Genomic DNA, 27,902 nt, shown 5'->3' on the forward strand with positions numbered 1-27,902 from the left:
TTTGCAAAAATGTGATGTATGTATGTATGTATGTATGTATGTATGTATGATGTATGTATTTATGTATGTATGATGCTTCACGCCCACAGAAGCAGGACGTCCTGACACCACAACAATTGGAGCCCTTAAAGGGACCACACTTCTAATTTTGCACACTATTTAGAAGACGCAGTTTGAGAAAGACCCGAGGCAGGGTCGAAACGTTACTACTCCGTTTATACTCCCTGTTGTGTGTAATATATATATATATATATATATATATATATATACACACACACACAATTTTTGTCTCAACACATGTGAATAAATACATATATACATGGTCAGAGCCGCCTGTGTGGTGTAGAGCGGGTCACATAGTGCTCTGTATACATATATACATGTTCAGAGCCGCCTGTGTAGTGTAGAGCGGGTCACATAGTGCTCTGTATACATATATACATGGCCAGAGCCGCCTGTGTGGTGTAGAGCGGGTCACATCGTGCTCTGTATACATATATACATGTTCAGAGCCGCCTGTGTAGTGTAGAGCGGGTCACATAGTGCTCTGTATACATATATACATGGCCAGAGCCGCCTGTGTGGTGTAGAGCGGGTCACATAGTGCTCTGTATACATATATACATGTCCAGAGCCGCCTGTGTGCTGTAGAGCGGGTCACATAGTGCTCTGTATACATATATACATGTCCAGAGCCGCCTGTGTAGTGTAGAGCGGGTCACATAGTGCTCTGTATACATATATACATGGCCAGAGCCGCCTGTGTGGTGTAGAGTGGGTCACATAGTGCTCTGTATACATATATACATGTCCAGAGCCGCCTGTGTAGTGTAGAGCGGGTCACATAGTGCTCTGTATACATATATACATGGCCAGAGCCGCCTGTGTGGTGTAGAGCGGGTCACATAGTGCTCTGTATACATATATACATGTCCAGAGCCGCCTGTGTAGTGTAGAGCGGGTCACATAGTGCTCTGTATACATATATACATGTCCAGAGCCGCCTGTGTAGTGTAGAGCGGGTCACATAGTGCTCTGTATACATATAAACATGGCCAGAGCCGCCTGTGTGGTGTAGAGCGGGTCACATAGTGCTCTGTATACATATATACATGTCCAGAGCCGCCTGTGTGGTGTAGAGCGGGTCACATAATAATAATAATAATAATAATAATTTTATTTATATAGCGCCAACATATTCCGCAGCGCTTTACAAATTATAGAGGGGACTTGTACAGACAATAGACATTACAGCATAACAGAAATACAGTTCAAAACAGATACCAGGAGGAATGAGGGCCCTGCTCGCAAGCTTACAAACTATGGGGAAAAGGGGAGACACGAGAGGTGGATGGTAACAATTGCTTTAGTTATTCGGACCAGCTATAGTGTAAGGCTCAGGTGTTCATGTAAAGCTGCATGAACCAGTTACCTGCCTAAGTATGTAGCAGTACAGACACAGAGGGCTAATACTGCATAAAGTGTATGAGAACATGATGCGAGGAACCTTTTTTTTTTTTTTTTTTTTTTATTATAAATAGGCCACACAGGGATCGTTAGGTTAATGCATTGAGGCGGTAGGCCAGTCTGACCCCCTACATCCGATCACTGGCTCGCTCTTCTTACCTGCATCTCAAAAACATTTCTAGAATTCGCCCTTTTCTTAATTTCGACTCTGCAAAAACTCTGACTGTTTCACTTATTCATTCTCGTCTGGACTATTGTAACTCTCTACTAATCGGTCTCCCTCTTGCAAAACTCTCCCCGCTCCAATCTGTCCTGAATGCTGCAGCCAGGATCATATTCCTCACCAACCGTTACACCGATGCCTCTACCCTGTGCCAGTCATTACACTGGCTACCCATCCACTCCAGAATCCAGTACAAAACTACTACCCTCATCCACAAAGCACTCCATGGCTCAGCACCACCCTACATCTCCTCCCTGGTATCAGTCTACCACCCTACCCGTGCCCTCCGCTCCGCTAATGACCTCAGGTTAGCATCCTCAATAATCAGAACCTCCCACTCCCGTCTCCAAGACTTTACACGTGCTGCGCCAATTCTTTGGAATGCACTACCTAGGTTAATACGATTAATCCCCAATCCCCACAGTTTTAAGCGTGCCCTAAAAACTCATTTGTTCAGACTGGCCTACCGCCTCAATGCATTAACCTAACGATCCCTGTGTGGCCTATTTATAATAAAAAAAAAAAAAAAAAGGTTCCTCGCATCATGTTCTCATACACTTTATGCAGTATTAGCCCTCTGTGTCTGTACTGCTACATACTTAGGCAGGTAACTGGTTCATGCAGCTTTACATGAACACCTGAGCCTTACACTATAGCTGGTCCGAATAACTAAAGCAATTGTTACCATCCACCTCTCGTGTCTCCCCTTTTCCCCATAGTTTGTAAGCTTGCGAGCAGGGCCCTCATTCCTCCTGGTATCTGTTTTGAACTGTATTTCTGTTATGCTGTAATGTCTATTGTCTGTACAAGTCCCCTCTATAATTTGTAAAGCGCTGCGGAATATGTTGGCGCTATATAAATAAAATTATTATTATTATTATTATTATTATGTGACCCGCTCTACACCACACAGGCGGCTCTGGACATGTTTATATGTATACAGAGCACTATGTGACCCGCTCTACACTACACAGGCGGCTCTGGACATGTACCGTATTTTCCGCTTTGTAAGACGCACTTTATTTCCCCCAAATTTGGGGGGGAAATGTGGGTGCGTCTAACAAAGCGGATATACCGCTTACCATTACAGGCTGGGAGGAGGGGGTGTCCGCCGCCGCTACCGCCTGCCGCCGCTGTCGTCCGCCGCCACTGCCGGGGTTGTCCGCTGCTGCCCCGGGTGATGCTGAAGGCTCCGGTGCTGCGGGGGGCTCTGGCGACATATTGTGAAAGACCAGAGCCCCCCGGCAGTTCTTCCATGCGTTCCAGTATGACTAATTCCGGGAAAATGGCCGCCGGAATCTCGGGAGATGAGATTTCAGCGCTGAGATCTCATCTCTCGAGATTCCGGCGGCCATTTTCCCGGAGTTAGTTCCAGTATGACTGACTCCGGGAAAATGGCCGCCGGAATCTCGGGAGATGAGATTTCAGCGCTGAGATCTCATCTCTCGAGATTCCGGCGGCCATTTTCCCGGAATTAGTCATACTGGAACGCATGGAAGAACTGCCGGGGGGCTCTGGTCTTTCACAAAATGTCGCCAGAGCCCCCCGCAGCACCGGAGACAGCCCTACAGCACAGGAGCCCCCTGCAGACCCCTCATCCCAGCCTGCAGCAAAGGAGCCCCCTGCAGACCCCTCATCCCAGCCTGCAGCAAAGGAGCCCCCTGCAGACCCCTCATCCCAGCCTGCAGCACAGGAGCCCCCCTGCAGCACAGGAGCCCCCTGCAGACCCCCTCATCCCAGCCTGCAGCAATGCTCCACTCCTGCCTCCGGCAACGAGCCTGGGACCCTGATCCACCACAACCACAACCCCCGGTAAGTAATAAGACGCATGGATTATAAGACGCCCCACCAATTTATTAAAAAATAGTTTTTTCCTATTTTTCTCCTCAAAATTTGGGGTGCGTCTTATAATCCGGAGCGTCTTACAAAGCGAAAAATACGGTATATATGTATACAGAGCACTATGTGACCCGCTCTACACCACACAGGCGGCTCTGGCCATGTATATATGTATACAGAGCACTATGTGACCCGCTCTACACTACACAGGCGGCTCTGGACATGTATATATGTATACAGAGCACTATGTGACCCACTCTACACCACACAGGCGGCTCTGGCCATGTATATATGTATACAGAGCACTATGTGACCCGCTCTACACTACACAGGCGGCTCTGGACATGTATATATGTATACAGAGCACTATGTGACCCGCTCTACACCACACAGGCGGCTCTGGCCATGTATATATGTATACAGAGCACTATGTGACCCGCTCTACACTACACAGGCGGCTCTGGACATGTATATATGTATACAGAGCACTATGTGACCCACTCTACACCACACAGGCGGCTCTGGCCATGTATATATGTATACAGAGCACTATGTGACCCGCTCTACACTACACAGGCGGCTCTGGACATGTATATATGTATACAGAGCACTATGTGACCCGCTCTACAGCACACAGGCGGCTCTGGACATGTATATATGTATACAGAGCACTATGTGACCCGCTCTACACCACACAGGCGGCTCTGGCCATGTATATATGTATACAGAGCACTATGTGACCCGCTCTACACTACACAGGCGGCTCTGAACATGTATATATGTATACAGGTCCACTGTTAAAATGGCATGTTTTAAGCATGTTTGTACATGCGCCACATTGTATGGAGTATTTATCAAGAAACTTTGTGTCTATATTGGATGCTATATCTCTAATGTTTCCTAAATAACTTTGCTTTTTCCTGCGATCTTTAATCCAGTAAGAGATCACGTATGCCCCTGTACATATAAGTATATGGAAATAGAATATAAATAGCATCTAATGAATGGGTTAATGGAGAACATTTTTACCCGGTGTTTAGATGGTTAATAAGGTGTTGGTGGCATACGCAGTACATCTTAATCCTTACTGGTCGCTATGTAATACTAATGGTCCGGTGAGGGTATTTTAATCTGGCGCTCCGGAACCGGTTGCATTAGCAATTTGTTTCCAGCACTTAGCTTACTGTGTGCACACGGAGCATCACTTCCGGTTGTGCGTAGTGGTGTGGAACGCAGTCTGTAGCCCTAGCGTGGAACGCAGGAGTTACCAACAATAGACGGAAGTAAGACTACTAGATTGGAGGGCACGCTGCAATTTGAATTTGCATGAATAACATGGAGGAGACTTCCGCACATGCGCAGTAGGTTTATACCCTCGCTGGAGCAGCATGATCGTTTTGTGATTTGGCAGGTAAATAATCTATTACCCAGTTTGCTTTTTGCCATCATTAATTAGCGATGGTGCTGATTGGAGCATTCGTATGAACGGGGGTATTTAACTCCACCCGTTTAGAACCGCAGGTTATGCTACTTATCCATGGCATCTGGTATCTGACATGTTTTTTGACGGGCCTCCTGATGAACCGAACCATTGGGAAACGCGTTGAGGCGCAACATACTCTGATAAGTTAGGCTACTTTCACACTGGCGTTTTTTTTTTAATACGTCGCAGTGTGTCGTTTAGGGGAAAAAACGCATCCTGCAAAGTTGTTTGCAGGATGCATTTTTGCCCCATAGAGTTACATTACCGACGCATTACGCCGTATTGACACACGTCGCAACCGTCTTGCGACGGTTGCGCCGTGTTGTGGCGGACCGCCGGGAGCAAAAAACGTTAAATGTAGCGTTTTTTTGCAGCCGACGGACCGCTTTTTCCCCCACCTCCCCGCACCTCACAATGGGGCAGCGGATGCCGGAGAAATGCATCCGCTGCCTCCGTTGTGTGGCACAACAAACGCTAGCGTCGTAATGTCGTAATCTCAGCCCGACGCTAGTGTGAAAGTAGCCTAACACGCATCATTGCGCATACTATTGACATACCCTATAGTTTGGCTCAGTATATCTTTATGGGCAATCTATAGCAATAACTGATGCTGTTAGCCCCATCCAGGGGCGTTTATTGGACTGACGATATATATCTGTGTTCAAGTCAGCTAGACAGCTTATAGGATATAATGATGTGTGGTATGGGTAATAGTTCTTTTTTATGCTGAATTATTATGTTTATGTGGCATATCTGGTAGCATACCCATTGCAAACTAGCAGCATTTAGCGATTGGTTTATCAAAGGGGCTGGATCCCTGTAACAATTATAGCATTCGTCCTGCTCCTGCCTTTTTTACTAATTTCATTATATTGTGTTTTTTTTATTTTTTTCTGACCATTTTTTTGCTTTTCTTCATCTATGTTCTTATCTATCATTGTTTTCCCACCTGCATAGTAGGGTGAGATAGGGCAGTGAGGGTCAGTCCATGTTGAGTGGGGGCGCCAAAAAATTGTTATTAGGGTGCCAACCTCCACAGCCAGGCAGGTGACAGAAAAGGTCATTGCAGGGTATGCGCTAGACCTTGGTCATTTTTTGTATTTTTTGGGCAGATATTTCTCTGCCATTAAGCACTGGGTTGGTGTGTGTTTTTAAAAATTTGTGATAATGAAATTTGTTTTAAGGGGATTCATGTTCACTAAGCTTCTATTCTAGTTCCCAGCATGATATTTTTTTCTAGTAATATTTGATGTCACCTTTGTATTATCCGGTGACATCAAGCCCACGGATTAGTAATGGAGAGGCGTCTATAAAACACCTATCCATTACTAATCCTATAGTTATATAACAAATAAAGACAGAGCTAGAATAAAGTCCTGTATTAGAAATAAAACAAAACACACTTTTCCATTTTTATTTAAAAATAACAAACACATATACTCACCTAACGCCTAATTCCACTGAAGCCCTCGTTCTCCTGTAAGAAAACAAAAATAAAAAACAATATCTCTCACCTCTGTCATTCTGTCCCACGCCGTAGTCCATGTCTGGGGGATAAACCGTTTTAAACCTGGATGGTGCCAAGATGCGACCGTCCAGGCTGAGAACCACTGGTGACTGAACTAATGCGAGCGCAGCCTCAATGACGTCACCGCTGGACACTGAGGCTATGCTCACATTAGTTCAGTCACCAGTGGTCCTCAGCCTGGACCCCTCTATTGATAACCAGCATTGCTGACAACTGTGAGTTGCAGCCCCCAGCTGTCAGTTTTGTCTGGCTGGTTATCAAAAATACAGGGGAACCCACGCCGTTTTTTTTTTTTTTTTAATTATTATTAAAAGCCAGCCAATGAACTCTCATCAGCTGCTCCTGCTCTCGCTGTTATTAGCGGCAGTAGGCGTTGAATTATGGGAGCTGTAGTCCTATCAGCTGACACCCAGTGACCAGAGGTAAACTGTATACCTCCGATCACAGCTTTTGACAGCGTGGGAACCATGGCTCTCTGACTGGCGGTGAAATCATCCTATCAGAAAAAAGTGACAACCAGCCGGTGGTTGGGCAGCGGAACCCAAACAGTAACACAAACTTCCTTGTTAAGTCCGGGTTCGGTGTCCGCCCATCTCTTCTTGTGACCTCTGGAATAAAGGGGAAATAATGAGGGTGTAGCACTACATGTTCCCATTATTGTCCATGCACACCAGAGCCCACAGCCAATTGGTGTGGAGGACCGGCAACACTTCACCGGCAGTGGATCACCTTCATTCCCAGGAGCAGTGGGACACTGAGGCCAGCCTCCGCTGATCATAACTTCTGAAAATAGAAACCTACTTTGAAAATATATCAAACTAAAAAATGTGAATGTGTATGTTGGGTGTGGACCTAGATATTACAGGGCTTCCTGTTTTCCCATGTAATTATCACCTCCATAAATAGTTGGGAGATGATTTCATCTGTCACGTGAGGAGTAAGGGTTGTGCTATGTGTTACAGTAGGGCAGGTAGCCTAACAGGTAGTTGGCATATGCCAACAGGGATTAATATTAACTACTTTCTGAAAAAAGGCCTTAGAAGACATATTTGTAGTATAGGCATAAAAGAATAAGCTTAAAAGGGTTGTAAAATAATTGATGGTCTATATGTATGACAGGTCATCATTGATTGGTGGGAATCTGACACTGGGCATCTGCATGCAGCTCGGGCAGCCCACAGCAGGCAGCGCTATGCTAACAGGCAGGCACATTGCTGTTTCTGCTACACAAAGATGGAAATACAAGGCCTTTATTTAGTCATTTACCAATCCACATCTCTTGCGGTATGATTAGCAATGCTTTTCACCGTGAAGCACGTTACAAACGGTTCATATTACAAAAGTAACATCCCTGTTCTCATAATCCGAACTATGCAGTCTTGTTTTATGTGCGATGTATAATTTCATTTTCTGCTTTGTTTGACTCATTTTTTTGTAAGTAATGTCATTGTTAATAATGAGATGGTGAGGAAGTTATTTGGGGTAAAGGGGCCTTCCCATACATGAAGGAATAGGAAATCATGTCAACTGGAAAGAAAGACATTTTTGTCTGTCGCTAGCTCAATGATGGCAAGAAGAGGCCATGAAGATGGGTATGGTCCTTCTTGCTAGGTTATGCTGCACTCTTCTGGCTTTTGAGTATGCCACCCACATTCCTCTCATATAGACCATAATCTGCATTGTCACTATTCTGATCTCCAGCTCTCTAATGTATCATGTTTTTATGTGCAGGATGAAAAGAGGTAAAATGGCCAGTGATGCCAGCACTGGGTTGTCAGTTGGAGAGTTGGGCGAGTTGTCAAAAAAGTCAAAAGCAAATACAGAAGAGGAATCCACAAAGCCATCCAAGGTTTACGACTGGGGTAATCTACTTCCAGACATCATTCTGCAGATTTTTCAGTATTTGCCTCTTTTGGATCGTGCGTATGCCTCACAAGTGTGCAGAAGCTGGAATCACGTGTTTCACATGCCTGACCTGTGGAGATGCTTTGAGTTTGAGCTTAATCAGCCGGCTACATCTTACCTAAAGGCAACACATCCTGACCTGATCAAACAGATCATTAAGAGGCACTCGAATCACCTACAGTATGTCAGCTTCAAGGTAACAAATATTTCATGTATATGTATAATGATGACATATTCTAAGGAGGGCTTATCACTATCGTAGGAGTGGACAACTTCTTTAATAATTTTTTCTGCTGTGTTAGTAGTATGCAAACACGTGAAGTCTGTAGAGAAGCTAATTTACCTTAGTACACAAACACAAGTTGGTACTTCTTTGTCATTTGTCATGGTTGTGTGTGTGACTTATCGTTTCCTTTTTTCAGGTTGATAGTAGTACGGAATCGGCAGAAGCTGCATGTGACATCCTTTCACAACTTGTAAATTGCTCTTTAAAAACACTCGGACTTATTTCAACTGCTCGGCCAAGCTTTATGGATTTACCGAAGGTAAAGGTTTCAGCATTTCATAGGTGTCTAGGGTAATCCTTGAAAAAATATCTGGCGAGTGTAAGTATCCTATAGTCAGGAGGTGCCCATACACATGAGATGATCGCCTGCCAATACAGATGATTTCAGCAAAACCGGCTAGTAATCTTACGTAATTGGGGACTGTTCCAACTTTTCCCAGATGAGAAAGATCAGGTGAAAGAATAATCTGACACATTGGATTTCCGAGATTTTCCCCTATTGATAACTCATTCGTACCTGACCATGTATTTTAGGGGGAAGGGAGAAATGGCTGTCGGCAAAACTAGCATTTAGATGACCTCTCTCTAAGGTGCACAGCCATTTTTATTATTAATATTATTATTATTATGTTTAATCCTGGAAAGAGATCAACTATGTGATGATAAACTATTTTTAAAGGCTTTACGAAAAGTAAATATGGCTGATGGATTGCTTGAAGTTATTGCCAGGTGCAGCAAGGCTATATAGAAGACCACTGATTGTATCATTATCTAGTAAAATGTTGTTCAACTCTAACAAGACAGGCCTGAGCCAGGAAGCAATGCTAGTTTAGTTCATGCATATATGACTCTTTAACCCAGCGGACTGCTGTCTTTTACGGTTTCATCTCTGACTGCATCACTTAGTATGTTTGAATCATTGCAATTTTGGCGATTCTGATGTTAAGTGGCGGTCATTTTCATTCAAAATCCCTTTCTATTTAGTGCCATAATTGAAACTATTTTCTAATATATATGCATTAAAAATTCCCTACTGTTCCCTAACTACACCATCTAACTGCTCTTCTATTTTTTTTCCCCTGCTTCATTTCTGATGATGCTACTCTTGAGTATACTGGCATTCACTGGGATACAGAAAAGAGGCGCCATCAGGGGGCAGAGGCTGCAGTCACTAGCGCACCTTCTGCCATCTCCCTGAAATGATCCTGATCAGTGATGCTTGTTTCAGGGCCTGGGCTAGTTCCTGCTCTGTCCCTACGCGCTGTGCACAATTGCAGTGCACACTCAGTTGTTGGCTCACATCAGAAGTAACAAGAGCTCAACAGAGCGGTGTCAGAATACCCGGTGTGCACAGACCAGTGATGTCACTTGCAAGGGGCGGCGCTAGTCTCTGCGCGCCAGGTATTCTGACCCCGCTCTGTTGTTGGCTCATTACTGCTGATCTGAGCTGACAACAGAGAGTGCTCTGTGATTGTGAAATGGACAGTGCAGGAATTAGCCCAGCCCCTGAGACAAATGTCACTGATGACCCTTCATTTCAGGAAGAGGGCAGAGGCTGCAACAGTGACAGCAGCCACTGCCCCCTCATATAGCTTTGAGTGTTCCAGCATGCACTGCGATTCTCAAAACGAAAAGTCATCAGGAAGGAAGTGAAGAAAAAAGTAGAGTAGCAGTTAGATAGTGTAGTTAAGGAAGGATAGGGAATTGTTAATCTAAGTATATTAGAACATAGATTATGGCACTAAATAGGCATTTAGAATTAAAATTACTTTGCTTTCAGACCTACCCTTTAAGTACAAGAGAACAAATCAAGTGAAATTTGAAATGCGCACTACGTATAGGTTCGGGTTGGCGTGGCTCCACGGACTTGCCTCGTTCACACAAAGAAGTGACCTTGTCCACTTGGGTGGACAAGTCTTGCTGTAAATCTGCATAAAATTTATAATGTGGGGAAGAGGATAGAAAAGGGTTTTGTATGCTGTAATACTTTATAACCACAAATTTTACTTAAATTATTGAGTAAAAGAAAAAAATTAAATTAGTTTGTTAGATGCAGAGTTTGCTGTATGTATAAAAGGGCCACTGTCACCCCCCCCAAGCCGTTATAAACTAAAAGAGCCACCTTGTGCAGCAGTAATGCTGCATTCTAACAAGGTGGCTCTTTTAGTTTTGTGTTCATGTATTACTAAAATAAAGCGCTTTGAAACTTTTCAAAAATACCTATCTTTGTACCTGGAGGCGGGTCTGAAGCCTCCTCTGTGAAGTGCCCAACTGCCGTCACTCATCTCTTCTGGGGCGATGGTCGCCGCCCCCTGCGCGCTGTTCTTCTTAAATCAGGCGCCTGCACTGTGCGTGCCTGCCCGGGGCAGGCGCATTGAGAATTGGCAGTCATCGCTCATTATGCACAGTGCGGGGCTGGGATTCCTGGGCATGCGCACTGCGCTTGTCAGACGCTTCCCCAGGTTCCCCGCCTTCCAGCGTCGGTCTGTGCAGGAATCTGCCCAGGAATCCCAGCCCCGCACTGTGCATAATGCGTAATAGTGTGGGGCGGGGATTCAGTAACAGGGTGGCTACACTGCCCGCACAGGCGCAGTCAGGAACCCGGCATCTGAGCTATGACGGCCAATGAATACTGCGCCTGCTCCAGGCAGGCACGCACAGCGCAGGCGCCGGATTTAAGAAGAACAGCGCGCAGGGGGCGGCGACCATCGCCCCAGAAGAGATGAGTCACTGCAGTTGGGCGCTTCACAGAGGAGGCTTCAGACCCGCCTCCGTGGACAAAGACAGGTATTTTTGAAAAGTTTCAAAGCGCTTTATTTTAGTAATACATGAACACAAAACTAAAAGAGCCACCTTGTTAGAATGCAGCATTACTGCTGCACAAGGTGGCTCTTTTAGTTTATAACGGCTGGAGGGGGTGACAGTGGCCCTTTAATTCTATTCTCTTATAGTAGCATCATTAATTCAACAGCGATTTACAGACATCATCACTGTCCCCATTGAGGCTGAGAAATTAACTTGTATGTGTTTTGAGTGTGGGATGAAACCCACGCAAATGTGGGAGAACGTACAAAATCCTTGCTGGGATTTCAACACATAAATGTACAAATTCTGTAGTATTAAACCTGTGGTGAACCGACAGGCACAAACGCTGTCAAAAATGTGTGTCTTGTTACAGATTTGTGAGATGCTTTTGGCTGCGTGTTTCTTGGAACCATAATCTAAGGCCTCTTTTAGACGTCCATTGTTCATGTACATGTCTTGTGTGTTTTTTACTGCTAAGCCTTATTGGGTACTGTTCACGTGTTTTGTTTTTTTTTTGTTTGTTTGTGGACCGTGTCCAGAAATAACAATTGAAAGGGTGTATGTGATTTTTATCTGAGGCAAGAATCAAACCCACCCATCAAGTTTATGGGTCCATGAAAATCATGGATGGCACCATGAATTGTGGTAGTTTTAACATTGCAATTGGTAGGAGAAGCTTTTTAATTTTTTTGTTTTGGCATACAAGTAAACAACCAATGACAAAATGGACTAGATGGCCAAATGCTGTTGAAAATCTGATGTATTATGATGATGAAAACCCAATTTTTACATGAGAGAAGAAAAAAAAACGTCTGAATGAGGCCTAAGAATAATAGCCGTGTCTGCAAGTGACTCAAACACTTTCGAAGAAGACAGCCCACTGAACAGAAATAATGCATTTCACTTTTGTTTTGCAGTCGCACTTCATATCTGCACTTACTGTTGTATTTGTCAACTCGAAGTCGCTCTCGTCGCTGAAAATTGATGACACTCCGGTTGATGATCCATCTCTGAAAGTGCTGGTGGCCAATAACAGTGACACACTGAAGCTTCTGAAAATGAGCAGTTGTCCACACGTTTCTCCTGCAGGTAACACATTGTAGAATGTTAGTTGAAGAAAAGTTTGCAGAACTTCTATTGTATTTTCACTAAATGGAGACCTTAAACCCTTTATGACCGACGACATATATTTACGTCATCACATGTGTCGCTGCCTTTGATGCAGGCTCACACACTGAGCCCGCATCCTTCCCCACACTTGATGGCTGATATAACCCCTTAGCGACCGCCGATACGCCTTTTAACGGCGGCCGCTAGGGGTACTTGAACCACAGCGCCGTTAATTAACGGCGCTGTGGAAAAAGTCCATAGCGCCCCCCAGAGGCCGTTTTTCTCCGGGGTCTCGGCTGCCGAGGGTAGCCGAGACCCCAGAGAACATGATTCGGGGGTTTTTTAACCCACCCCGCATTTGCGATCGCCGGTAATTAACCGTTTACCGGCGATCGCAAAAAAAAAAAAAAAAAAAAAAAGCGATCTCTTTTTAATTTCTCTGTCCTCCGATGTGATCGCACATCGGAGGACAGAGAAAAGGGGTCCCAGGTGGCCCCCCAATACTCACCTAGCTCCCCCAATGCTCCTCGTGTCTCCCGGTGGGCGCCGCCATCTTCAAAATGGCGGGCGCATGCGCAGTGCGCCCGCCGGCCGGCACCGGGAGAATCTTTGGGGTCTCGGCTGCCGGGGGTAGCCGAGACCCCAAAGAGCACGATCGGGGTCGGTATTACCGACCCCTGTTTTGCGATCGCCGGTAATTAACTGTTTACCGGCGACCGCAAAAAAAAAAAAAGTAAAGTGTAATTCTCTGTCCTCTGATGTGATCGCACATCAGAGGACAGAGAAATAGGGGGATTCGGGGACCCTAGCATACTCACCTAGGTCCCTGGATCCTCTTGCTGCTCCTCCTGGCCGCCGGCAGCAGAACATGGCGGACGCATGCCCAGTGCGCCCGCCATCTGTCTCCATCTGCCGGCCGGCAGGAGAACAGCAGTTGGGGCTAAAATTAGGGGTAGGGTTAGGGGTAGGGTTAGGGGTAGGGTTAGGTTAGGGGTAGGGTTAGGGGTAGGGTTAGGTTAGGGTTAGGGGTAGGGTTAGGGGTAGGGTTAGGGTTAGGTTAGGGGTAGGGTTAGGTTAGGTTAGGGGTAGGTTAGGGTTAGGTTAGGGTTAGGTTAGGGGTAGGGTTAGGGGTAGGGTTAGGTTAGGGGTAGGGCTAGGGTTGGGGCTAAATTTAGGGTTAGGGTTGGGGCTAAATTTAGGGTTAGGGTTGGGGCTAAATTTAGGGTTAGGGTTGGGGCTAAACTTAGGGTTAGGCTTCTTTCACACTTACGTCGGTACGGGGCCGTCGCAATGCGTCGGCCCGACATACCGACGCACGTTGTGAAAATTGTGCACAACGTGGGCAGCAGCTGTAGTTTTTCAACACATCCGCTGCCCAATCTATGTCCTGGGGAGGAGGGGGCGGAGTTACGGCCACGCATGCGCGGTCAGAAATGGCGGATGCGACGTACAAAAAAACGTTTCATTGAACTTTTTTTGTGCCGACGCTCCGCCAAAACACAACTGATCCAGTGCACGACAGACGCGACGTGTGGCCATCCGTCACGATCCGTCGGCAATACAAGTCTATGGGCAAAAAACGCATCCTGCGGGCACATTTGCAGGATCCGTTTCTTGTCCAAAACGACGGATTGCGACGGAATGCCAAACGACGCAAGTGTGAAAGTAGCCCTAGGGCTAGGGTTAGGGTTGGGGCTAAAGTTAGGGCTAGGGTTGGGGCTAAAGTTAGGGTTAGAGCTGGGATTAGGGTTAGGGTTTGGATTAGGGTTCGTATTAGGGTTAGGGTTTGGATTAGGGTTGGCATTAGGGTTACGTTTGGGATTAGGGTTAGGTTTGGGATTAGGGTTAAGGTTAGGGTTGTGATTAGGGGTGTATTGGGATTAGGGTTAGGTTTGAGGTTAGGGTTGAGATTAGGATTAGGGGTGTGTTGGATTTAGGGTTTTGATTAGGGTTATGGTTAGGGTTGACATTAGGGTTGTTTTGGGGTAAGGGTTGTGATTATGGTTAGGGTTAGTGATTAGGATTATGGATGAGGTTGGGATTAGGGTTAGGGGTGTGTTGGGGTTAGGGTTGGAGCTAGAATTGGGGGGTTTCCACTGTTTAGGTACATCAGGGGGTCTCCAAATACGACAGCCAATTTTGCGCTCAAAAAGTCAAATGGTGCTCCCTCCCTTCTGAGCTCTGCCGTGCGCCCAAACAGTGGTTTACCCCCACATATGGCGCATCAGCGTACTCGGGATAAATTGGACAACAACTATTGCAGTCCAATTTCTCCTGTTACCCTTGTGAAAATAAAAACTTGGGGGCTACAATATCTTTTTTGTGGAAAAAAATAATATTTTTTATTTTCACGACTCTGCATTGTAAACTTCTGTGAAGCACTTGGGCATTCAAAGTTCTCACCACACATCTAGATAAGTTCCTTGGGGGGTCTAGTTTCCAAAATAGGGTCACTTGTGGAGGGTTTCTACTGGTTAGGTACATCAGGGGCTCTGCAAACACAACATAATACCCGCAGACCATTCTATCAAAGTCTGCATTCCAAAACGGCGCTCCTTCCTTCCGAGCTCTGCCGTGCGCCCAAACAGTGGTTTACCCCCACATATGGGGTACCAGCATACTCAGGACAAATTGGACAACAACTTTTGGGGTCCAATTTCTCTTGTTACCCTTGTGAAAATAAAAATTTGGTGGCTAAAAAATCTTTTTTTGTGGAAAAAAAAAATATTTTTTATTTTCACGGCTCTGCATTATAAACTTCTGTGAAGCACTTGGGCATTCAAGGTTCTCACCACACATCTAGATAAGTTCCATGGGGGGTCTAGTTTCCAAAATGGGGTCACTTGTGGGGGATTTCTACTGTTTAGGCACATCAGGGGCTCTCCAAACGCGACATGGCGTCCGATCTCAATTCCAGCCAATTCTACATTGAAAAAGTAAAACGGCACTCTTTCTCTTCCAAGCTCTGCGGTGCGCCCAAACAGTGGTTTACCCCCACATATTGGGTATCGATGTACTCAGGAGAAATTGCACAACAACTTTAGTGGTCTAATTTCTCCTGTTACCCTTGTGAAAGTAAAAATTTGTGGGCAAAAAGATCATTTTTGTAGAAAAAATGCAATTTTTTTTTTCACGGCTCTACGTTATAAACTTCTGTGAAGCACATGGGGGTTCAAAGTGCTCGCCACACATCTAGATAAGTTCCTTAAGGGGTCTAGTTTCCAAAATGGTGTCACTTGTGGGGGGTTTCCACTGTTTAGGCACATCAGGGGCTCTCCAAACGCGACATGGCGTCCAATCTCAATTCCAGCCAATTCTACATTGAAAAAGTAAAACGGCACTCCTTCTCTTCCAAGCTCTGCGGTGCGCCCTAACAGTTGTTTACCCCCACATATTGGGTATCAGCGTACTCAGGAGAAATTGCTCAACAACTTTTGTGGTCTAATTTCTCCTGTTACCCTTGTGAAAATAAGAATTTGTGGGCGAAAAGATCATTTTTGTGTAAACAAAAGCGATTTTTTATTTTCACGGCTCTACGTTATAAACTTCTGTGAAGCACTTGGGGGTTCAAAGTGCTCACCACACATCTAGATAAGTTCCTTAAGGGGTCTAGTTTCCAAAATGGTGTCACTTGTGGGGAGTTTCCACTGTTTAGGTACATCAGGGGCTCTCTAAATGTGACATGGTGTCCGATCTCAATTCCAGCCAATTCTGCATTGAAAAAGTCAAACGGCGCTCCTTCACTTCTAAGTTCTGCGGTGCGCCCTAACAGTGGTTTACCCCCACATATGGGGTATTGGCGTATTCAGGAGAAATTGCATAACAAAATTTATGGTTACATTTCTGTTTTAACACTTGTGAAAATAAAAAAAATGGTTCTGAATTAAGATTTTTGCAAAAAAAAGTTAAATGTTCATTTTTTCCTTCCACATTGTTTCAGTTCCTGTGAAGCACGTAAAGGGTTAATAAACTTCTTGAATGTGGTTTTGAGAACCTTGAGGGGTGTAGTTTTTAGAATGGTGTCACACTTCATTATTTTCTATCATATAGACCCCTCAAAATGACTTCAAATGTGATGTGGTCCCTAAAAAAAAATGGTGTTGTAAAAATGAGAAATTGCTGGTCAACTTTTAACCCTTATAACTCCCTAACAAAAAAAAATTTTGTTTCCAAAATTGTGCTGATGTAAAGTAGACATGTGGGAAATGTTATTTATTAACTATTTTTCATGACATATCTCTCTGATTTAAGGGCATAAAAATACAAAGTTTGAAAATTGCAAAATTTTAAAAATTTTCGCCATATTTCCGTTTTTTTCATAAATAATCGCAAGTAATATCGAAGAAATGTTACCACTAACATGAAGTACAATATGTCACGAAAAAACATTCTCAGAATCAGCGGGATCCGTTGAAGCGTTCCAGAGTTATAACCTCATAAAGTGACAGTGGTCAGAATTGCAAAAATTGGCCTGGTCATTAAGTACCAAATTGGCTCTGTCACTAAGGGGTTAATCAGCCATCAAGTGCCTCTAAAGGTATGTGTACGCGATCAGTAAATGTACCTTTGCAGCATCCAACCTTCAGCGGCCAGATGTTACAGTACAGTAGCTGGGATTTCAAGAAACCCCATTCCCACTATGTGTCCAGAGAAGCCTGCGGCTCACCCGTAGAGACGGACATGCGGCGCGTCTCTCCAGACCACAGCAAGTCAATTTCCCTTGCAGAGACTCCGAAAGAGAAATATCACCAATAGAATGTATTGAATGCGGTGAATCCATACAGTTCAGTGAACAAATGCAGATTCACCTGCGTTCAGTAGACAACAGCGCTTTTGACGCAGCAAACATGCGCTGCTGCTTCAGGATTGTGTGTATCCGGCCTTACAGCCGCCAGTGGATCCAAGATCCACCCATGGCTGTTCACCAGTTAACAGCCATGGGTGGATCAAATCGGCCATCATGTCCGAGGAAAGATGCGGGCATTTAACATCCACTGGCCAGAAGCTCATTGTTGATTCCACCCAACGGCTCACCTATCACGTGATTGCAGGGTGCCATTGGTTTGTCATGACAGCCAGGGGTCTGCTGATGACCCCTGTGCATGTCATCACAATCCTCCTGTGAACGCCAGTGTGTGGCCAGTGTTCATATGAGATTGATTTCTACTATCATAGCAGTGTTGATGCACTACTAATAAAGTTAAGGAAAAAAGTAAAAAAAAATTAAAGAAAAAACAAAACACAAGTTCAAATCACCCCCCTTTTTGCCCCATTAAAAATAAAACCCCTCAAAAAATAAAAAAATATTTAGTAAAAAATATATACCGTATATACTCTTGTATAAGCCGTTTTTTTTGTGCTGAGATGGGAAACTAGAAAAGATGTGTGTATAAGCAAAATCATGACACACCTATAATAAGATCCCTATAATTTAGGTCTTAAAGTATATATAGTATGAACACTAAAAAGAAATTACTTTAGATACAGACCAAGGAAAGATATAAAACCACAGTTTATTGAACAATCCATAAAAACAAGTCACCAATTGACATGATGTAATTAAAAGTGAAAAATACCACTGACGAGGCGAATCGGTGAGAAGCCCGGACCATGTATAATATAATTAGTTAAACAAAAACTGCAAGGACGGTAAGTATCAGCAGCTTAAAAACAAATTATCTGGCAAATAATAACACAATGTGCCCTGTAATATATAACATTATGCTTATAAGGTATAGGTAATTAATATATATAAGTCGGATAACATACCACTCATATATACTTTATAGAGTACAGTATAGAAACTGAATGATTAATAGTGGGTATATATTGAAAGAAAAAAATATTAAAAGCACTTATAACACACTATATGCCACTATAAATCGCTAGCAGATAGAAGATTAGCAGAACAAGAAACGAGATTAGCAGAACAAGTAAAAAGATGCCTAACACAGAAAATATTTACATATTCATTACCTTGTAATTATCGCTGGTTTGGCGTCCACCACACCTGACGCACGTTTCGCATAGGAACGCTTCTGTGCAAAGCAGTCATCAAAGCAAAAGGTGGCTACTTTGAAGAACCTAGAATATAAGACATATTTTCAGTTGTTTCACACTTTTTTGTTAAGTATATAATTCCACATGTGTTAATTCATAGTTTCATAGTTTTGATGCCTTCAGTGTGAATGTACAATTTTCATAGTCATGACAATACAGAAAAATCTTTAAATAAGAAGGTGTGTCCAAACTTTTGGTCTGTACTGTATACAGATATTTATTACCAGACTTCTCACCTATACCTTATTAGCATATTGTTATACATTACAGGGCACATTGTGTTATTATTAGCCAGTTAACAACATTTTATGTTTTAATGCTGATGATATTTATCATCCTTGCCGTTTTTGTTCAACTAATTATATTATACTGTATATGGTCCGGGCTTCTCACCAATTTGCCCCATATGTGGTATTTGTCACTTTTAACATATATACAGGGTGGGCCATTTATATAGGTACACCTGGGAGGGCCATTTATAAAGTTGGATCCAAAATGGCCGACTTCAAAATGGCCGCCATGGTCCCCACCCATCTTGAAAAGTTTTCCCCCTTCCATATACTAATGAGCCACAAACAGGAAGTTGATATCACCAACCATTCCCATTTTATTTAGGTGTATCCATATACATGGCCCACCCAAGTGTATCCATATAAATGGCCCACCCTGTATAATACATCATGTCAATTTGTGACTTGTTTTTATTGTTTGTTCAACAAACTGTGGTTTTACATCTTTCCTTGGTCTGTATTTAAAGAATTTCTTTTTGGTGTTCATAAACACAATCATGTCAAAGACTCTCAGCATGTCAGTCACACAACATTGGTGAGTGATCCACATAGATCTCGTATAATAGCGATGAACACTAAGTGCTATGAACGCTATTTTTTGACCAGATCAGAATTCTGTTCCTGTATAGTCCTTTAGAATCACAACAGGAGATGCATTGCACAGGCCCAATGGCCTTCCATTGCCCCTAGAGTATATTTCTAGATTTGAAGGAATATATCTCATCAGGTAGACCATAGGTGTTTACAAGTGCTTTAAATATTCATACCCTAATCAAGACAATGTCCATATTGCAGTCTGTATAGCCCCTCCATCGCACATGTGAATCTATTGCACAAGCTCAGTGGCCTCGACCAAGTTAGATACAGTGATCATACCCTGAGAAAAGAATTTCAGACCTGTATGTTCAGGTTTACCCAGAGTTGATATTGTGCAATGACTCCAGATCCTTAACAATTCAACTGTGCTCAAGGGTGTGTATGTGTGTGGTGGGTATACTGTGTGCATGTATGTATACATACAGTTATATATGAAAAAGTTTGGGCACCCCTATTAATCTTAAGCTTAATGTTTTATAAGAATTGTTTTTTTTGCAACAGCTATTTGTTTCATATATCTAATAACTGTTGGACACCGTACAATAAACTTCATTTCAAGGCAGAAACATTACTAACAGAAAATGTGCAGTGCAATCTGCATTCAAACAAAATTTGACAGGTGCATAAGTATGGGCACCCCACCAGAAAAGTTACATTAATATTTAGTAGATCCTCCTTTTGCAAAAATAACGGCCTCTAGTCGCTTCTTGTAGATTTAATGAGTTCCCGGATTTTGGATGAAGGTATTTTTGACCATTCCTCTTTACAAAACAATTCCAGTTCAGTTAAGTTTGATGGTCGCCGAGCATGGACAGCCCTATTCAAATGATCCCACAGATGTTCAATGATATTCAGGTCTGGGGACTGGGATGGCCATTCCAGAACAGTGTAATTGTTCCTCTGCATGAATGCCTGAGTAGATTTGGAGCGGTGTTTTGGATCATTGTCTTGCTGAAAGATCCATCCGCTGCGTAACTTCAACTTTGTCACTGATTCATGAACATTATTGCCAAGAATCTGCTGATACTGAGAGGAATCCATGCGTCCCTCAACTTTAACAAGATTGCTGGTGCCGGCATTGGCCACACAGCCCCAAAGCATGATGGAACCTCCACCAAATTTTACTGTGGGTAGCAAGTGTTTTTCTTGGAATGCTGTGTTTTTTGGCCGCCATGCATAACGCCTTTTTGTATCACCAAACAACTCAATCTTGGTTTCATCAGTCCACAGGACCTTCTTCCAAAAAGAAATTGGCTTCTCCAAATGTGCTTTTGCATAACTCAGCCGACTCTGTGGCGTGCTTGCAGAAACGGCTTCTTTCGCATCACTCTCCCATACAGCTTCTCCTTGTGCAAAGTGCGTTGTATAGTTGACCGATGCACAGTGACACCATCTGCAGCAATTGATGCTGCAGCTCTCTGGAGGTGGTCTGAGGATTGTCCTTGACTGATTTCACCATTCTTCTTCTCTGCCTTTCTGATTTTTTTCTTGGCCTGCCACTTCTGGCCTTAACAAGAACTATACCTGTGTTCTTCCATTTCCTTACTATGTTCCTCAGAGTGGAAATTGACATGTTAAATCTCTGAGACAGCTTTTTGTATCCTTCCCCTGAACAACTATGTTGAATAGTCTTTGTTTTCAGATCAATAGACCGTTGTTTTGAGGAGCCCATGATGCGACTCTTCAGAGGAGATTCAAACAGGAGAACAACTTGCAAGTGGCCCCTTTAAGTAGCTTTTCTCATGATTGCATACACCTGGCTATGAATTTCAAAGCTCAATGAGGTTAGAAAACCAAAAAAAGTGCTTTAGTAAGTCAGTAAAAAGTAGGTAGGAGTATTTAAAACAAGAAAATGATAAGGGTGCCCATACTTATGCACCTGTCAAATTTTGTTTGAATGCAGATTAATGTTTCTGCCTTGAAATGAGGTTTATTGTACTAACAGAAAATGTGCACTGTGTCCAACAGTTATTAGATATATGAAACTGAAATAGCTGTTGCAAAAAAACCATTTGTTATAAAACATTAAGCTTAAGATTAATAGGGGTGCCCAAACTTTTTCATATAACTGTACGTACGTACATACATACATACATACATACATGCATACATACGGCCCATGGTCTCTCTGGAGGAACTGCAGAGATCTACAGCTGAGGTGGGAAAGTCTGTCCATAGGACAACAATCAGTCATACACTGCACAAATCAGGCCCTTATGGAAGACTGGCAAGAAGAAAGCCATTTCTCAAAGATATCCATAAAAAGCGTTGTTTAAAGTTTGCAACAAGCCATCTGGGAGACACACGAAACGTGGAAGAAGGTGCTCTGGTCAGATGAAACCAAAATCGAACTTTTTGGCAACAATGCCAAACGATATGTTTGGCATAAAGGCAACACAGCTCATCACCCTGAACACACTATTCCCACCGTCAACCATGGTGGTGGCAGCATCATGGTTTAGGCCTGCTTTTCTTCAGCAGGGACAGGGAAGATGGCCTGTTGGAGTCTGCAAAACACCTGAGACTGGGATGTAGATTTGTCTTCCAACAAGACAATGATCCCAAACATAAAGCAAAATCTACAATGGAATGGTTCACAAATAAACGAATCCAGGTGTTCGAATGGCCAAGTCAATGTCCAGACCTTAATCCAATCGAGAATCTGTGGAAAGAGCTGACAACTGCTGTCCACAAACGATCTCCATCAAACCTCACTGAGCTCGAGCTGTTTGCCAAGGAAGAATGGGCAAGAATTTCAGTCTCTCGATATACAAAACTGATAGAGACATATTCCAAGCGACTTGCAGCTGTAATCGCAGCAAAAGGTGGAGCAACAAAATATTAAGTTAAAGGGGCACATGTTGTGAATTCTGTGGCCAAGCTCCCTCCTGTGGTCGTGAGTGGTACTTCGGCTGGTTCTGTCTATGAGCTTCCTTTGGTGGATGAGAGTGGTACTGCGGCTTCTGAGTTTCCTTCCTCAGGTGATGAGGTTAAGTCGTTAGGTGCTGCTCTATTTAACTCCACCTAGTGCTTTGATCCTGGCCTCCAGTCAATGTTCTAGTATTGGTCTTGCTTTCTCCTGGATCGTTCCTGTGGCCTGTCTATCCTGCATAAGCTAAGTTTTGCTTGTGTTATTTTTGTTTGCTATTTTTTCTGTCCAGCTTGCTATATTGGTTTTTCTTGCTTGCTAAAAGCTCTGGGACGCAGAGGGAGCACCTCCGTACCGTTAGTCGGTGCGGAGGGTCTTTTTGCCCCCTCTGCGTGGTTGTTTGTAGGGTTTTGTGTTGACCGCAAAGCAATCTTTCCTATCTTCGGTCTGTTCAGTAAGTTGGGCCTCACTTTGCTAAATCTATTTCATCTCTGCGTTTGTATTTTCATCTCAACTCACAGTCATTATATGTGGGGGGCTGCCTTTTCCTTTGGGGTATTTCTCTGAGGCAAGGTAGGCTTATTTTTCTTTCTTAGGGCTAGCTAGTTTCTCAGGCTGTGCACGAGGCGCATAGGACTGGTCAGGAGCGCTCCACGGCTACCTTTAGTGTGGTTGGATAGGATTAGGGATTGCGGTCAGCAGAGTTCCCACGTCTCAGAGCTCGTCCTATGTTTTTGGTAATTGTCAGGTCACTTTGTGTGCTCTGAACTTCAAGGTCCATTGTGGTTCTGAATCTCCTGTTCATAACAGGCACAATAATATTGAACTCCCATTTTTAAGTTTTTGAATTTCCACAAAAATTTAAAATAACCAATGAATTTCGTTCAACTTCACAATTGTGTTCCACTTGTTGTTGATTCTTCACCAAAAATTACATTTAGTATCTTTATGTTTGAAGCATGATATGTGGGAAAAGGTTGAAAAGTTGAAAGGCACTATATATATATATATATATATATATATATATATATATATATATATATATATATATATATATATATATATATATATATATATATATATATATATATATATTAGCTATTGAACCCGTTCTACGCCCAGGTGGCGAGCATTTATATTGGTATATGGTCTCCATCCTGGTATGTGCTGCACCCATCCTGCGCCCCCATCCTGTCATGTGTTGCACCCATCCTGCACCCCCGTTTTGTCATGTGCTGCCCTATTGTCATGTGCTGCTCCCATCCTGCACCCCCGTTCTGTCATGTGCTGCCCTATTGTCATGTGCTGCTCCCATCCTGCGCCCCCGTTCTGTCATGTGCTTCTCCCATCCATATGCCCCGTACACTGCTCCATAAAGGTTTATGGCCCCCATAAGATGCTCCATAGTATATGCCCCCGTACACTGCTCCATAAAGGTTTATGGCCCCCATAAGATGCTCCATAGTGTATGCCCCCGTACACTGCTCCATTATGGTTTATGGCCCCCATAAGATGCTCCATCGTGTGTGCTCCATAGTGTATGCCCCCGTACACTGCTCCATTATGGTTTATGGCCCCCATAAGATGCTCCATAGTGTATGCTCCATAGTGTATGCCCCCGTACACTGCTCCATTATGGTTTATGGCCCCCATAAGATGCTCCATAGTGTATGCCCCCGTACACTGCTCCATTATGGTTTATGGCCCCCCTAAGATGCTCCATAGTGTATGCCCCGTACACTGCTCCATTATGGTTTATGGCCCCATAACATGCTCTATAGTGTATGCCTCGTATGCTGCAGCGATATATAAAAAAAAAAAATACAATACTCACCTATCGTCGCTGGGCGCCGAGTGCTGGGGGGCCTGAGCAGGCGGGGTCACCGGCGCGCTGTGGGGGTCAGGTGCCGGTATCGCCGCCAGCTCAGGCCCCCCAGCACTTGCTATATTCATCTGTCCCCCGTTCCAGCGCTGAGTCCGCTCCGTGTTCCGGCTCCTCTGGCTGTGACTGCTCAGTCAGAGGGCGGCGCCGGCGCGCATTAAGCGCGTCATCGCGCCCTCTGAACTGTTAACGTCACAGCAGAGGACCAGGACACGGAGCCGCACGCAGCGCTGGAACGGGGGACAGGTGAATATAGCATACTCACCCTCCTGGCGGTCCCTGCCTCTCCGGTGGAGATCGCGGTGTGCGTTCAGTGCTTACGCATACCGCAATCTCCTGGGAGCGCCACTCTGTGGGGTCCAGACTGCGCCGGCGCTTGCGCAGTCTATAAAGGCTTCGGACAGAGTGACGCTCCCAGCGTTATATTATAGATATAAATATATAATCGGAATGCTTGTACCTGACCAAAATGTCACTATAGAAGCTCATGAGGGACAGATACAGAAACATTATTAAAAACAAAAGTGATGGCCGAAGCTGAGGCATAAAAGTAATGTTTATAAAGTACTTAACGTGTTCCGTGATCTGATTTTCATCCCTATGTTTCACCCCTGTCTAATGGTAGGGGTTCATAAGGGGGTCATTATACATGGAGGCAGTTTTCTTAGAAGGCACTTTTCCAAACTGAAATTATGTGCTGATCTGGAGCCCACTCAGCGATCCTCACTATTTCCGGGTTAAGGCAACTTCTCACCCAAGATGTCTTTAATTGGTGAAGTCCACACCACTCACTAGTCACCTTGGGAGGCACCTGCTGGAACCAAAGTGCGTTCAACATTGTGACGTGACCAGCTGTTGTAAATAGTAAGAGGGTCTTTTGTAAGTGTTTTGTGAGAATATGACCTATTTTGAGTCTCACGGACAGTAGACACAGATCCATTTTTAAAACTGGTATGGCTGTCTCAATGAATCTCCGGGTCAGTGTACAACAGATGTTTGAATGTAGCATTATTACGTGAAACCTGTTTGTTCAGAGCTTAGCTATTTGATATACAGATATTTTTTTCATTCCTACCAGCTAATTATTTTCTCATTTTAGTCTTGATAATGGGACATTTCAGCTGCGATAGATGGACCTCTCATACCTCTATTTTCCCTGCCGGTGGATATGTGCATTGCTTATGATTAGCTAGAGGCAGTGAACTGCTAAGGCTGCTTTCACACTAGCGTCGATACGGGGCCGTCGCCATGCGTCGTACCGACGCAAACTGCGGAAAAAAAATGAACAATGAGGGCAGCGGATGCAGTTTTACAACGCATCCGCTGCTCCATTGTAAAGTCCGGGGAGGAGGGGGCGGAGTTCTGGCCGCGCATGCGCGGTCGGAAATGGCGGACACGACGCACAAAAAAAGTTACATGCATTTTTTTTGGTGCCGACGGTCCGCCAAAACACGACGCATCCGTCGCAAGACGGATGTGACGTGTGGCCATACGTCGCAATGCATCGTTAATGCAAGTCTGAAGAAAAAACGCATCCTGCAAGCACATTTGCAGGATGCGTTTTTTCTCCAAAATGACGCATTGCGACGTACAGCAAACAACCCTAGTGTGAAAGTAGCCTAACATGTGTGACATGGCCAAGCCAGGCTTCGTCTGCAGATCACATGTCCTTCAGCCCTTTCAGTCTGAAGAGGTTATGAGTCAACATAGTTGTATTGTATACTCTCTTATAGTCAGTGGAAATATAAATATACTTGGGTACTGTCACATGGTACTGTTCTAACATCTCACGCGTTGACTCACAGTGGCATACCTTGGAGACTTCTGTATGAGGTGTAGGTCAAAGAATACTTCCAGTGGATGTAGCTAAATCCAAAATGTGAACAAAGCCTTAGATGCAAACGTTAATTTGTAATTTTTTTTCCAGGCATTTTATGTGTAGCGGATCAGTGCCATGGTCTGCGGGAATTGGCTTTGAACTACTATTTACTGAGTGATGAGCTGCTCCTTGCATTGTCTTCTGAAAAACATGTGCGACTGGAACACCTCCGTATCGATGTTGTCAGCGAGAACCCAGGACAAACACACTTTCACACCATTCAGAAAAGCAGTTGGGACGCTCTAATCAAGCATTCTCCTAAGGTGAACCTGGTCATGTACTTTTTCCTTTATGAGGAGGAGTTTGATCCTTTTTTCCGCTATGAAACACCGGCAACACACCTGTACTTCGGGAGATCTGTGAGCAAGGAAGTGCTTGGTCGCGTTGGCATGACATGTCCTCGGCTTGTGGAGCTGGTAGTTTGTGCTAATGGACTTCGACCTCTTGATGAAGAGCTGATTCGCATTGCAGAGCGATGCAAGAGCCTGACAGCCATCGGACTTGGGGAGTGTGAAGTCTCCTGCTCTGCGTTTGTAGAGTTTGTAAAGATGTGTGGTGGTCGCTTGTCCCAGCTTTCTATTATGGAGGAAGTGTTGATCCCTGATCAGAAGTATAACTTGGAGCAAATTCATTGGGAAGTTTCCAAGCATCTCGGCAGAGTCTGGTTTCCAGATATGATGCCCACTTGGTAGGATCTGACGCTGGTGTACTACCAGTGGTTATATGGAAGAGCACCTTATATCTTCAGTACATCTGCATGACAAGCTAATAAACTAATCGTTTTCTTTCTTTTGTTTTTGCTTTATTTAATACTTGTGCAGGAGCTAATTTATTACGGTCACGTTATAGTTTGGAATAACTAGGGACCATTGCTGCATTTGGTTTTATCTACGTTCTTATGTAAGAGATTCCGATTGATTGTGTGGAAATGGAGCTGGAGATGATCTGCTCTGGGCCACACTTAATCTTCTTAAGTTTTCAGTATAAAGATTGCAAATGTACAAATTTTATATTTGCCGGGATCTGATTTGGGGTGTATTTTGCCACTGGCAAAGCTTTTATTTTTATGTACTCAATAAACAGACCCTGCTTGCTTGTCATTTCCATCTTTTACTTATTACATGATGAATATCAGTGCATGATGAGTGTTTTATTCTGACAGAATTCTGTGTTTTGTTATTAATTCAGTCGAGCTGCAAGAAATCCATTTATGCTGAAGATTTGTGTTTCTATTTGTTTTTCGATTTTAGTCACTTTTTGAGCTCTTGCTGTTTTTCTTTCTATCTTTTGGTTATCTTTAATCAAAGGACAGTGTACATCCATTAGCATACGGGCTACTTGGCCTACATTGTGTTGTCTTTTTTTTTACGCACACTTTGTTACATAGAAGATCTACATTAAACTAAAAGCCCCAAAATACAATTAAAAATCTTACCTAAAGTAATAATTGTTAGTGTTGCCCTTAGGCCAGGTTCACACTGCGTTATGGTGGTCCGTTAAACGGACTACGTTACACCGCGGCATAACGCGGTGTAACGTCCGTTAACGCCGCCATTGAAAGCAATGTCGGACGGGATGTACCGTCACTGAGTGACGGACCCCGAGACGCGGGCTGCAGCGTTTCCGGGTCCGTCACTGCTAGCGCAGATAGAGCTAGCAGATGCTCTATCTGCGCTAGC

General features: G+C 44.0%; 1 protein-coding gene across 1 annotated transcript in view; it reads left to right on the forward strand.

Annotated features, from left to right (window-relative positions):
* Nucleotides 1-27,323, forward strand: part of FBXL3 (F-box and leucine rich repeat protein 3) — a 30,573-nt gene extending 3,250 nt beyond the window's left edge. The window contains exons 2-5 of the mRNA XM_069758096.1: nucleotides 8,272-8,641; nucleotides 8,868-8,990; nucleotides 12,454-12,625; nucleotides 26,272-27,323. Coding sequence (XP_069614197.1) covers nucleotides 8,273-8,641; nucleotides 8,868-8,990; nucleotides 12,454-12,625; nucleotides 26,272-26,915 — 1,308 coding nt within the window. The 5' untranslated portion in view covers nucleotide 8,272 and the 3' untranslated portion in view covers nucleotides 26,916-27,323. The remainder of the gene's footprint in view (nucleotides 1-8,271; nucleotides 8,642-8,867; nucleotides 8,991-12,453; nucleotides 12,626-26,271) is intronic.
* Nucleotides 27,324-27,902: the final 579 nt, after the last annotated feature.

The sequence above is a fragment of the Ranitomeya imitator genome, chromosome 3, assembly GCF_032444005.1.
Source record: "Ranitomeya imitator isolate aRanImi1 chromosome 3, aRanImi1.pri, whole genome shotgun sequence".
NCBI classification, from domain to species: Eukaryota; Metazoa; Chordata; class Amphibia; order Anura; family Dendrobatidae; genus Ranitomeya; species Ranitomeya imitator.